General features: G+C 34.1%; 1 protein-coding gene across 1 annotated transcript in view; it reads left to right on the forward strand.

The window, feature by feature from the left end:
- The first annotated feature begins 8,651 nt into the window (after positions 1-8,651).
- Positions 8,652-14,993, forward strand: part of LOC118200804 (neuronal membrane glycoprotein M6-a-like) — a 109,916-nt gene continuing 103,574 nt past the window's right edge. Inside the window, exon 1 of the mRNA XM_035372767.2 lies at positions 8,652-8,821. Within this exon, the coding sequence (XP_035228658.1) occupies positions 8,818-8,821 (4 nt within the window). The 5' untranslated portion in view covers positions 8,652-8,817. The remainder of the gene's footprint in view (positions 8,822-14,993) is intronic.

The following is a 14,993-nucleotide window of genomic DNA, read 5'->3' on the forward strand; positions in this document are numbered from 1 at the left end:
AAAACATCACCTTTACTTGCTCGTCCTTGATACGGATATACAACGGTACTTTACCTATGCACTTACATTTTTCTCCTTGCGCCGCTAACACTGTCGTATTATCCGAATTATATATGCGGTATTTGCGAAAATACTTCCTAAAAAAATCTTCTGCCACACAGGAACACTGCGCGCCTGTATCCAGGAGTGCGGTGGCTGGGATATTATTCACCAACACTTCAATCTTCGGAAGAGTCAAATTTTTCACCATTACTGTATTTAACTTGAAGGAAGAGGGGTTTTCGTGGCATTCGGATTTCCGCACCCTCCCGTCAGCAGAAATCCGTTTTAGTTTAAATCCTTTTTTGTTTCCATGCTTTCCTTCTTTTTCCACTGGCCTTGAGACTTTTTTCCTGGGTTGCTATTGAACTGTCGACGTTCGCCGGCTGTTTTTGAATGCTCGGGTTTCCTTGCCCACTGATTCGCTTTGCCTCCGTAGCCGTGTGCTTGAGTTTGCTGTAGTCTTGGCGTACCAAATTTGTTTCGCTGTTGATATTGGCGTCTTCTTTCGACGTCCGCCGTTCTTCTACTTTCAAACTGGATTGCTAGCTCAAATAACTTTTCCAGTGTAGTCGGATTTCTTAATTCAATAAAGTCTTGCACTTGGGGGGATAACCTCTGCAAAATCACTTGAATTATTTCAGGATCCGGACGGTTTCCATACAAGAGTTTGAAGACGTGAATTTTTCTTAAAATAAAGCTTGAGAGGTTTTCGATTCTTTGTTGATATATACTAAAAAGTTCCGTTTCTAATTTCGCACGATCCCTTACAACAGGGAAGGCTTTTAGTAGGGCAGTCTTGAAATTTTCGTAAGTATAGGTGGGACTTCCTGCTTGACCCAAGAGACTTCTGCCTATACATTTGAACCAATTAAGCGCTTGGCCCCTCAAAGCACTGGTAGCTAAGGTGACTTTTTGGAACTCGTACACGGGATACATCATGAAGTGGTCCTCCAATTTTTCCAAAAAACTGGTTACCGGTGAGTTTCCATTAAATGTTGCTTCTGGTTTCATCGAAGCGCGCATGGTCTGGACGATGTAACCAAATCCTTCCAGGGCGGCAGCTGGCATTTCTGGATTCTGAGCCGTTTCTGCAGGCAGCACAGGTTCTTCTTGAAACTCGGCCATGGTTATTCTTCTTCGTTGGGCGCCACTATCAGGTTCAATGTTCCTTCTAACCTTCTTCGGGAACATGCAAGGACCTGACTCGGAACAGAGAGCTTACTAAAGCTATGTTCAAAACTGTGGGAAGTAAACAGGATACACAAGAAGGGTATACAAAACCCTTTATTTTTCTCTATTTATAATGACTTTCGTACTTCGGAATACACCGACCCGCTACTTGGGGTCAAAAACGTAAAAGTATAAAAATAAAACTAAACTCTAATTTAACTTTAGAATAATAAACGTGGAAGATTGGCCTTATATTAACAGGAGGCGTATGTAGTACAGAGAACTGTGAACAGTACAATACGTTTAAATTTATCAAGAGGATTAAAACCTCTGGCCTGGAAGGCAAACAGCAACTGCGTAACTTCTAAGGTAAGCGGCCTGCTTCGACTCACTGCTTCCTCTCTCTCTCTTGGCAAAAAGCCACAACTTAAATACTTGGCGTTCGCCAGACAAACTTTGCATAAAAACCTTAACGCTTATAATTCTGGCCGGAAGTAGAAAATAAGAAGTGATAGTAAAGATTTAAAATAAAATAAACGTTAGTAAAACTTAAGATCCTTACAACCCTTTCATTGAGGATTTCTTAAATTTAAGTAACAATTACACTAAAATTATTCGTGTTTTAAGTTTTATTTTTAGGTTTGTAAACAACTGCAAGGGGAAGGATAAGGTTTCAGGTCCTCTTCAGAGCTCAGGATTAAAATTAGCTGAACTTAAACTGATTAAGCTAATTCAAGATAGTGAATTTAAAAAAGAAATCTCAAGCCTTGAAAAGGAGGGTAAGGTACCTCCAGATAGCAAGGTAAGAAGTGTTTTTCCATTTTTAGATCAATATGGAATTTTAAGAGTTGGAGGCAGATTAGCTAATTGTAAGTTGAATTTTGATAGAAAATTTCCTATAATCTTACCAAAGAATCTTAAGTTGACTAATCTAATTATTGTGATGTTTCATAAGAAATACATGCATATTAGTCCACAAGGCTTACTGTCTATTGTTAGACAAGGGTTTTGGCCCTTAAACGGGCGCAACACTTGTAAAAAAATAGTACATGAGTGTGTCGTATGTTTCAAAGCAAAACCAGTGCCCTGTCAACAACTTATGGGTCAACTCACTCAAGAAAGAGTCAGCCCGAATTTTCCATTCAATTGTGTTGGAGTTGATTTTTTTGGTCCTTATTTTATAAAATACCCACATCAGAGAAAGGTTCGCCTTAACAAGGTGTATGTGTGCATTTTCGTTTGTTTTGTTACCAAAGCTTGTCATCTTGAGTTGGTAACAGACCTGTCTAGTCAAACATTTATTGCAACCTTAAAGCGTTTTTTCAGCAGGAGAGGCAAGTGTGCACGCATATTTTCAAATAACGCAACCAATTTTGTTGGTAGTAACGCAGAATTAAAGAAATTGAATAGGCTAGTCAGTAAACCAGATGATAAATTAGGTAATTATTTATCGAGTGAGAGTATTGATTGGTCGTTCATTCCCACTAGAGCTCCCAATCATGGAGGTCTTTGGGAGGCAGGTGTCAAATCTGTTAAGTTTCATTTGAAACGCGTTGTAGGCAATTTGAAACTAACCTATGAGGAGTTTCTTACAGTAATTGCTCAAATTGAAGGCATTTTGAATTCTAGGCCCTTGCAACCTTTATCATCCGAACCAGAGGATTTTGATATCTTGACACCAGGCCACTTCCTGATAGGCAGACCTATCACGGCTATTGCAGAACCTAATATTTTAAACGTTAACGATAATAGATTAAAGAGCTGGCAAAAATTGACTAAAATAGTACAAACAATTTGGAAGTATTGGAGAAATAACTATTTGAGTGCAATGCAAGGAAGAACTAAATGGTTCTTTGAAAAAGACAATGTCAAGGTTGGAAGTATGGTAATTTTAAAGACTGATAATGTTCCTGTATGTAACTGGCCTCTTGGCAGAATTGTAGAGATATTCTTAGGTAAAGACAATAAGGTTAGATTAGTTTCAGTGAAAACGAAAGGAGGTATTTTTAAGCGATCAATTAATAAAATTTGTCTTTTACCTATGCCAAATTAAACAAAAAGTATGTTTGTAATTAATTATTGTATTTTTTTATTATAGTAGTTTGATTTTGTTGATGTTATTATTTGATGTTTACAATTATTCACCTGTATTTCGTATTGTCACTCTGTGTAATTTTTTATTGTAAGATCTAATTTTGAATGATTACATCATGTCAAGGCGGGCGGTATGTTGCGCCTGCGCGCGCATTTCATTACTAGCGTCGGCGCATGCGCCTTGAGCTCTTGGAGTTTGTGACATGAGATTGTGAGCTAAGAGCGTGTGAGAGAATTCGTGGCTTCGAGTGGCCATGAACTATGTAAATTAATGAGAATTAAAGTGAGATATAATACAGTCCATTGTTCCTGAGTTTATTGAATTATAGTGTAGTGCCTGTGCAAAACAACCTGTATAAAAAATGATCTTCTTTAGAAAATAACCAGGTAGAATTAGTAATCAGAGAAGTAACCCTATTATACACTGGTTTATCTGATTTATGCATTTTACTAATTAAAGGTTTACTGTTCTGTAATGTTCTAGCGTAATTATTCAAAAATTCTACCAAGTCATTCAACTTTGGTATTTCGTCTTTTTTAATTGACGCTCCCACCACAACTTTGTCGAAACATCAAGTTTTTGCAAAATAATATACATCAACAAAGTATCACTAAAATAATCTACTCTTTGATCTAATAATTTCCGATGAGAGAGTTATTTCGTTTACATTATCTACTAAATTTAATATCGAGGATGCAGATTCCGTTTGTATTTGTGAAACGTTAAGAATTCTTTTAATAAAAGCAAATATCTGTTCCCTTTTATTAGAAAATCTCTCTTCTAGTAAATTCCAAGCAATACTGAAATTTTGATCAGCTATGGGAATTGACTGAATAATGCGATAAGCATCATTTTTCAAAGAACTCTTTAAATATTGTAATTTTTGAGCTCCAGATAGATTTGGATTGTTGCGAACACTAGCGTTAAATAAATCTTTAAATGTTATCCATTCTGTTAAATTTCCACTAAATGTGGGCAAAGATAATTTCGGTAACTTCGAAATTTTCTTTCGTTTTTTTTCTATATCTGACATTTTGAACATATTCTAAATTCTCGATTTTACTAATACTTTAATCACAATAAAGTAGCAATAACGAAATGTCAAATGCAATTAAAATGCGTTAACTATTTCACTCACCTCGTACACTGTATCTATTGCGAAACTCTTGAGGATTCTAAACCGAAAGTAACACTATTACTTACACATAGAATTCTTATTCACAAGCGCGGGTTTTTCTCGAATCTCCGGCGTAGGACGGAACAGAATAATGTAGCATAGCGGTATCTTAGCTTTAAATTAATAAACCTAAGAATACATCAATGCGAGTGGACTGTAAATTAACCTTTATTCGGCAGTTTGAACTTTCGAACACAACACACAGCACAAAGTAACACGAGAGAGTTACAAATAGCGTTTGCAAGAATGCAAGGACAAAATGCGAGCTGCGCATACAATCAGCGCATTGCGAAATAATATCTCACAGACAGGCAGAGAGCTCTGGTGGCCGAAACACCGATTCTGATTGCACAAAAGTTCGATTTTAATTAATATGCTGCCTGCGTTTGATGTACTAACGAAAGTTTAAAAAATATTTGGCATAAAATTTCTTAACTTTATATGGTATTGCTTCCACCTTCTTAGCACGCCTTCGAGGTGTAGTGGTCAGCACTCTCGGCGCGTATTCGAGAGGTCCGTGGTTCGAGTTCCGGCGACGGCACTGCTCTTTTTCATCTCTCCTGCTTTAAAAAATACCTAATGTCTTTGCTTCTACTAGGTGGGGGAAGTCAATAATATTGGTTCAGTAACAACTTGTATTTTGGGATATTTCTCTCGGATGTCTTTTTAACCCTTTGATCACGAATTAAAAAATTATCCCTTTTTCTTTTAAAAGTCAACAGGATAGGTCATGAATAAGATAAATTTAGCATTTGGGATTTTTTTGACAAATGGTTTTCATTTCCTATGTCCCAGCCGTAGTTAATGGCGGGATACATATGCCCCATATGTAGCGATCGACTTACTCTAAACATACCTATTGTTCTGGAAAACTTTATTACATGAAATAGATATGCATCGAATAGTATAGAAAAAAAAGCATTCTTTGCGTAACCCAACTTGGGTTAAACAACCGATACTTGGGCAACTCGTATACTAGCTCTTTTCTCTATGTTCATTTGTGCACATAGCGGTGTCTTGATTTTCCAACTATTGGAAGATGATCCCCAACATTCAGGAGATTCTAAGTACTCTCTATCCCAGCTATAATTTTAAAACTTTTAGTGGGACATATATGTCCCGTTAAATTCCAAGACAGCGTAATTATGTGTTTTGAATACGACTTAGGTTTGAACATCCTCCTTCAATGCATCAACTCCTCCTGCATCATAATATCCAGATCAGATGTAGCGCAGTTCAGTAGTTCTAAGATCTAAGGTTTCATATTCAAATTTTCAGTATCTTCTAAACGAACATTAAATTCTTCTTTTAACTTTTGCAAGTAGCTTGTATATAGCATTATATCTTCTGAGGAAATGCAGTCCTTTTCAATAATGGATAATCGCATTAAGGTATAAATTCTTTTCTTTATAAAACTCTTTTCGATTCAGTGTCAATATAAATTCCAGTTTGTTTTGTGTACCCTTGAATAATGAATAAACATTAGTTAAATAGAATGTATGTTTTCTGAGTTTTATTAATTGTATCGCCATGCAATTGTTAAGTTCGAGAAAAAATTCTATCACGGAATTAAAAATGTTTACGAAACCCTACAACCCTACAAATAGTTACCCTTGGTGAACCAGTATACCTGTAGGCGAAGAAGTAAACTGTTGTAACCTTCATCATTCTGGTCAAATGGTTTAGCAAAAAGACGGTTGTTGAAAGCCAATAGTTTTGACAGTATTTAATGTTTTGATGCATAGCTTCAAAATAATACTAAGCTCTTCCTAAATATTTCCCATTTGTATTTTATTATTTTACATTGCGCTTACTACTTAAAGAAATTATATATTTAAAACAATATTGATGTTTAAAATATATGAATTAATTTTAGTATATTTTGCAGAGGCATTAGATTTTTTTTGAAGCAGAAGACATAAGAAATGAGCAATGCCCTCGCCGGAAATCGAACCTGGACCTCTCGAACACGCGTCAAGTCAGTGCCTCTTAGTCAGTGCCATCTAGGAGGCACTATGCCATCTAGGAGGCACTGTGCCATCTAGGAGGCACTGTGCCATTTAGGAGGCACTGGCCAAGTGTGCTACTGTTACCCACAAAGGCATGCTGGAAAAAGAGAGAAAATACCTTATAGACCCTCCTATTAAAGGGGGGCTGGAGATTAGGTAGACCAAATCCTTGTGGTGACGAATTATCGCTCACCACGTTTTTAGTTCGGACCCTACTGTAGAGTGATTAGGTTAGTTTGAAGCAGGAGTACATGAAAAATGAACAATGCCCTCGCTAGGACTCTCGAGCCTGGACCTCTAGAATACGCACCGAGAGTGGTACCGTTATACCATGAAGGCATGCTGAAAACAGGGAGAAAATACTTGATAATATATTTTCTCAATTATAAATTTTATTTATAAATATTTTATAATCAATGGGATTTTAGTTATGCCCATCAATTGTGGGTGTGCCTATTGACCCCTTGATCACCACTAACCCCCTTTAAAATTTTATCAATCCCCAGGGCGTCAATACCGACCGTTTGGGGATCGATGCCTGTCGGGAACTTACGATCTACAATAATGTTCACGCAGATAAATTAAACTCTGGTATTTTAAATGTTAGAGAACTCTTAAATTTTATGAAAACGACTTAACTCATCAATATTATATCCAAATTGAAAATTCTCGCAAACAAACAATGAATTGATATAACAGATGAAAATAAGCTTAAAAGCCATTGAACTATCATAAAAGTCTGACAAACAAATTAACTATTGCATCTTCACTCTTTATAATTGCCGTTTCTTAGTTTTAAATTTCAATAACGAATATGAAAATTTTAAAGCAATAAATAATATTTCAGGCTTCAGAAAACTATGTGTATTATCATACTATAGACAGTATAATACGCCAAAGATCAATCAGTCATAGGCAAAGCACAGTAATTCTTTTCAGAATTGTATTAACAAAGTAATGCGGAGTAAATTTTAGTTGCGTACAGTAATGATATTGAAAATACAGTTTTTCTATTACATTATCAATTTACTAAAAGTTCATTAGTATTTTTAAGATATTGTTATTAAGGTATGATATATAAGGCGGCTGACATTTGCTGTCGGGCAAATTGACATCCTGACCGCCCACTTTCCTGCATTTTCCACTACCTAATCTTCAATATCTTAGCTTTAGGTATCATCATCACTCATTACTGTCTCCTAAATTAATTAGTAAATTATTAAGAGAATGGAATTACTGTCTCCTACATTTAGAATACTAAACTACACTATATATTAATTTTGCTTATTTGAACTGGGTGCTTATTATGCAGTTAACCACCAGTGGGCGAGTCGAAAGATCACCGAACACTGGTAGTTAGCTTCAGGCACGGCGAAAAAGGCTGTGTTCTGGATTTCCATACGTAAATGCGAATTAATTTTCATTTGGAAAACTTTCCCTGCTCTTAGGCAGATAAGTTTCAAATGTTTCGCCGCAATCCATGAACGTTATCATGTAACAAGCATTACCATGCAAAGGGAGAAGACAAACGCGCATATTGAGTTTGGGCATATTTCAATTCATTAAGACTCAGATTTTAATTAATTTGCAGATTTCTCTGCTACTGATGAAGAGAGGCCTATGTCTATTTGCCCTTGAAATTGCACGAGTCTTAACTAATTATGGCAAACACAAGGTTGTTGCTTTATCTAATCACATAATTTTTACTTTAAGTGGTACACTATATTTAAATTTTTTGGGGGCACCCCAATCTTGGGGGCCCTAAGCTATAGCTTGTGTACCTTATACATAAATCCGGCCCTGCGCGTTTTCTCTTCATAACAATTTCAGCTTGTAAAAGATTTAAGAGGACCTTCGTAAAATGGAGAAAATCTGCATTATTATGTTAAATTATTATACAAAATAAAATTTCTTTAGTTTTTATTTAAGGATTAATACAAGTTCATCATTAACAAAATATCTTCCATCATGATCCTCTGAGAGGAAATTATAAGATGAAAATCATTAGTCAGAAAATTTAACTTTTTAATATTCCATTCATAATTAAATGGCAGAGATCCCATTTTAGTTCTTGAAATAGGCTATAGATGGCGCCATCATGGCGTTTGTTTCACTTCGAATAAATACTACGAATCAACAACGCTAGCTTGACCCAGGTACTGTGTATTACAGGTGATAAAGGTGTGCAGTTGTTAGATTGAAGGAAGGTGTGGCAAGGATTTATATATGATAGGATTATCAAACTACGTATGAAGGATCAGTCCATGATTAAGAAATGGCTTAATTTATTTGCTGAAATAAAAAGGAAACTTGTCTAGGAAAGCATGGGTGAGTTAAGATTTTGTAACTTTTACAAAGTCATCTTTGAATTATACACCTCTATGTACGGACTTTTGGAGCATTATTGCAGTAATATGTATAAGAGAAATTAGACGTCGAGCAATAAAGTATTTCCTAAAACAATTAAGTCCCACAAAAATAGATTAAAGCACTTGCTGCTTTTTGACCTGCTGATGTGAAACACCTGCTGATATTCTAGTAATGCAAAGAAAGAATAACTTGCTTAACGCATGGAATGTCTTTACTTGTATAGATATTTTTTTGTGTATTATAAGTACTTTTTCATTTTAAATATAAAATTTCGATTTTTTTGTGCATTTATACTCAAATTAAATATAAAATAATTTTTTTTTTTTTTTTTTTTTTTTTTTTTCCGTTAATGACACTTATCCTATACAGATGAGTGTCATGGAATGGGAAATTTTAGAATTTTTTTCCATTACTTTTTTTATATCAATAGTATAACTATATATTTTGTATACATTTCATGTATAAATCTTCCGTTTTTAGTTCTTTATAAAATCATATTGTTTATATCGAACTACAGACGAATCTTGAATAAATAAGAATTACTATAGATATCATTCGTTTTTATTTGCTTTGTTTAATAATTTTTTAATCGGAACTGGTTTTAAATTTCATTTCTTTCATGTCTTTGTGGGTTGGTTCTGAATTTCTTACTATTGTCTATAATATTATATATATCGATAAGAAAAGAAAGTTATGAGTTGCACGTTATTATGTTCTAAAAGGGCAGATCTAGGCATAAACAAATTTATAAAAATTTATAAAAAAGCACCCAATGGTAAACTTAGAATTCATATATACATGGAAAACTTTAAAGAATTTCGAGTGACTCGTTGCATAAAATTTCTGGATAATTTTAGTAGAAGAAAAAAGGTGTTTTGTGACACTTTCTTCTAAATTTACCCGGAAACTTATTCAATTGGTAAATTAGATTTCCCATGAAGCTGAAACAATATCTTTCAGTCTAATGATGTTTTTATAGTATATTGAATTTTTTAATGATAAATTCGATGCATATCTAACAGGAGGCCGGGGGGGAATAATTTTCCCCCCATAAACATACATTATTAGTATAGATAAAGAAATAAAAAAAATCTTAAATATAATAAGCAGTCATTTTGCATACTGAGCTAACCATTATTTCTTGTTCTTATTTATTTTTGTTTGATAAAAAGCGCAGGTATGCATATATTGCTGTTAGATCAGGGGTTCTAAAACAGAGGAGAATTCCTCCTTTTGGGGGAGGTCATAGTTTCAGGGGGGATGCGGTTAGCCTTTTATTTAACTTTTAAGTATTTAGTTTTAGTTTAGGAATTTTTTTAAAAAATTCTGTTTAGTTTTTGGTATTTAACATTTTCTACACTTGGTTGTTTAATATACAAAAACACATTAAAAATAATCTAAATCTAAATAAATGTACACGTATTTTTCTAGTTTTGGTAAAAAGGGGTTATTTATTTATTAACAATGGTGAAAGAGGTGCATGAAGCAAAACAGGATGAGAACTACTGAGGAAGATGGATGCAATGTTAAATATTGTCATGCGAACCGAAGAAATGGTGTATCTGTAATATAATTAATTAAAAAATTATCTTTCATTTTATTCATGTGTGCTATATAATCTTTTTAATCTTTATCATCTTTCTTCAAAGCTATGCTGGTATTATTGCATTTCTCTGTACAGTTGTGAAGCAGAAAATACGCTGGAATTAAAAAAAAAAATGCTTGTATTTTGTTAATTGAGGTATCAGAATACCCTCAATATTTTAAAATGATGTTCCATTTCCTTCATGTCAAATAGAGCATGTTTTATATTAATGGAACGATTTTCCACAGTTCTAATTTTCACATAAGTTAATATAAATCTATACTGATTTCCCCCTCTTCTCTTTCATTTGCATAAAAATATAAAGCAAAATTATAAAGTAATTTAAAGTAAATTAAAAAGCCTATAACTTGCGCTAAAGCTGCAAAGTAATAAACTAATAATTCCTAATAGTTTATAATAAAAACACTTTCCATATACCATCTCCAAGGAACACACATTCAATTTAAAACCATGAATGAAAAAAAAAAAAATATATATATGAATGAAAAAAATTTAAAACCATATTGAATTTGTGTTCCTTGGAGATGGTATATGGAAAATTTCCTTCTTATTAAAAGCGAAATTAAAATATATTTTCATAATAAAATAATGTAAAATTAACTAACCTCGCGTTATTAGTGTGTAAGTTTAATTTGTATTTAAAAATAAATGAATTTATTTATTATTATTAAATTTTATGCTTTTATGTTCTATAATTTTCTGCAATTATTCATGAAAATAGATTTGAGTTTCATTCATGCCAAGAGACCGTAGGCATTGGAAGTACTATATGGGAATGGAGATAGGTGATTACTTTTCTATCTCATATATGATTATCTGACCATTATGATAGACTCCAAAATTGTCTCTCTGATTGACTTTATAATCAAAATACGACATAAATGCGCCAAGATCTACTAAGTTTTAATAATGGGGGTGCTTTAAGTTCAAACTCTAAAATAAGCATCCTTACTTAACGTTGAAGTTATAATAATATATTTCTTTTCAGCTGAGCCATTAATAAACACATTGTTTGGAAGTTTTTCTTCTTATCTGGCAACAAAGTTATTAATTGAACAGTGTATTTGCTAGAAAGCTTCTTAATGTTGGAGACAGAGATGGTTGGAAGTGTACGTGAATATAATCTAAAGCTTTTCTTTATGATAATATATACTTCACTCGGTTAAAATAGAAAAGTTCATACAGAAATTTAATACTGTATATTAAAGTTAAGGTGCAAAATTGTTATATAAACCACTGAATCGAATTTTCATGGATACTGTCTAGTATTTAATCCTGCACTGCATTCAAATACAGAGAAATCACATTTGCATTTTTTTAAGCGAATATGTTCAATGTTTGTTCTGGATGTATTAGCGATAGATTTAATAAGTACCGTATAATTAATCGTCATGCATGTATACGTATTAAAAAAGCAGCATTTTATGTCATGAAATAATACCACTAATCAAATTAACTATCACAAAAATTATCAACATTTTAAATACATAGAGCAACTTCCACTCTCTGTGGGATAATCCATTGCGTGAGGCATGATTAAATATCAATCAGTTTTTAAGCCCAGTGAAAGTCAGATCTCGTGAGGAATTTTCGCTGAACAATGAAATTCAACTCTTGAATTATAAAACTTACAGAATTATTATGCAACAACTACCTTTTTGGCATTGTATGCAGATTTACCCTGAAAAATGACCTTGCGTTAGATGTCCTTTTTGTCCTATGAATGTAGCTCTTTGCAAAGAATATTTTAAAACTTAAATTAACGCTCATACAAACATCTTTTCCTAGTTAGTAATAAATAATTATATATTGCATGAAATATTATTAAAAATAACTTTACAAATCAACATCAAGTGCATTTTCACCAACCACAGCAATTGTAATAGTAAACTATTGTTAAAAACACTTAACACTTGTTAAGGAACACAAGCGATTTCTACGTAAACAGAAAAATAATAAATAAAATAAACTCTGTTTAATGAAAATAACATAACATACATGCTTCAGCGCAACCATACGGATTTTAAATTCTATACCTAAGTAGCCGAGGGGAAAAAATATGTCCCAATTTAAATAGGATGAAAGCGGAATAATTTTTTAGGATGATTAAGTTGCTAGACATAGCAACATGAAGCGTAAAATATTTTTCTCTTTTCTCAGACCTTTAAAGCTTATTTTCTTTCAGTTTTCTCATGCATTCGCTACATTCCTGAAATGCTTTAGACATAGAGGATGAGACAATTATTTGAGAACTTCACGATTCCATTAATTGCCCAAAAAAGCGAATTAGTTTACACAAATTAAGTCGTATTATCAGCTTTTATATATCGCTAAAGGCACTGGCATGAAAACGTAGCTAGGAAAGGATATTAAAAAATAATCCGCTAGGAGGTTTTGGAATCACTGGCTAAACAATCTGATGGGAAAGAAAATTTGATTTGTTGAAGCTCCTAAGCAATCTTTTGATAATTCTAGGATTACTAAAGATACTACCGGATAATTATTCTTTAATCTGAAACAAATTCTGAAAATTCAAGGGAAAATTCGAAAACAACAATGGCAGAAAACACTCGAAAATTCTGCAAGAATGTTAAGTAAAATGAAGCTATAATAAAAATTAGCCACTACCTAATGTTGATTTCTTTGTGAATTTTCCATCAGTAGTAGTCCAAAACCTTGCCATTACATTGGAAGTTTCCTTAACTTTCATCATAGATCTCAGGTCTGAATCTTCAGTTTGGGTTCCTTGTAATTTCATGGCTCCAAACGGTCTATTTCTGACTACGCGGAGACGTCATTGATTTTCCACATTGTCAATGAGCAGGAACTTCGCGTCCGCAGATTTATTCAGGCTGGAACAGCATTTACGAGCTTACTCTAATCGATTATATAGGAATTTTTTCATGTGAAGATCTTTTGTCCTTTCAAACATTCATGTCTAGTTTTTTCTTCGAGTGTCTTTTTTAAACTTTTATGTCTTTTTTTAATATATCTAGATTCTTAAATCTATCTAGTTCTAGGTTTTGATACCACTTTCGACTTGCCATGTAGAATGGCTCCTTGCCGTATAGATACACGCGTAGAAACATCCATGTTTTCTCAGGGATTCGATCCTGGGCCCATCGGGATCGCAGTCAGATTCACTAACGACTATAATATCTTGGCGGCGTTTGCATTTCTAATAGAAGATTTTGCACGTTAAAGGTGCCTGATGGAGTAGTTCGATGGTACGGAAAAATTGATGATTATTGTATATTTATGGCTAACTCTCAGTCGCATAATAGAAAACTCTAAAAATTAAGTTCTAAAATAGGCGTAAACTAAACTCGGAAATATTTTGAAGTTGTCAAAAATATTTCTGCAGTAATATCGTACAGAATTTTAGGGGCTTCTTTAAATTTGATTTATCTTTCCTTAAATTTCAATATCACCTTCACATGTGGAAACACCTCTTTGGAAAAGAAAAAATATCATTTCAAGATACCTGGATTACTCAAATCTGATATATTCTGAGAAGAATGTTGAGAACAGGAGCAGTGTAGACATCCAGGCTAGGAGATTTTGTTATTTAGCAGCCTCAAACTCAGGTGTAATATCTTGTGGAAGTATTTAATTTGTTATAAGCCTTTGACGTCAGTATGTATTATATACTGACGTCAATAGCTCATAACACTATCTACCAACAGGTATTTGGATACCTGTGATAGAAAAGAAAAACAAAATTTATTCATGTTTAATAGTTGGTAGTCTCCATAAGCGGCATTTACAACCGCAACCTTCCGGGGCATGGCTTCTACAAGTCTTTGTATGAATGCTATTGGTATTTTCTTCCACTTAGTTTGGAGAAGACAAATTGTCTCACCTTTTAATTTGGCGATCCAACTCGCCCCAAGTGCTCACGATAGAATTCAGGTCTGGGCTGTAGGCAGAGCAGTTCATTTGATTAACCACATTGTCTCCGTACCAACCCACCCTCGCAACATAACAGCTGGCGTTGCTCTCTTGAAAGTAACATGGGGCCAACTCTTAAAACAGAAACAACGTAGGAAGCACTCTGCAATCAAAATAGTGCAATAGGCTTCGTCTTTGAGCTTACTAATGAATTTGGACCAAGAGTCCCAGTTCATATTAGGAGAAAACTCCCAGACCATAATTGCACATCCGCCCAACTTTAATTTGGGCACAATGCATTCCAGTAGGAGACATTCTCCAGACAGATGCTAGACCCAGATCCTGCCTTTCGAACGGTATATGGTAAACCTTCATTCCTCGCTCCAGAGAATCCGTTCCCACTGATCTATGGGCCACTGTCGACGTGCTTTGAACCACATAAACTGAGCAGCGCGGTTGGATTTTGTGATCAAAGGCTTATGGGCAGCAGCTCGACCATGATACCTAAGCAGATGTACTTCCTTACGTATGCTATTCATAGATGAATAGCATACGTCAGGAACACTCCCGGGTGCCTGTTGAAACTCCTGGAGTATGTGGGCCATCAATTGAATGCGGTTCTTCCGAATTTCT

The sequence above is a fragment of the Stegodyphus dumicola genome, chromosome 7 (assembly GCF_044657685.1).
Source record: "Stegodyphus dumicola isolate Sdum_Otavi_A_Nest chromosome 7, ASM4465768v1".
Lineage (NCBI taxonomy): Eukaryota > Metazoa > Arthropoda > Arachnida > Araneae > Eresidae > Stegodyphus > Stegodyphus dumicola.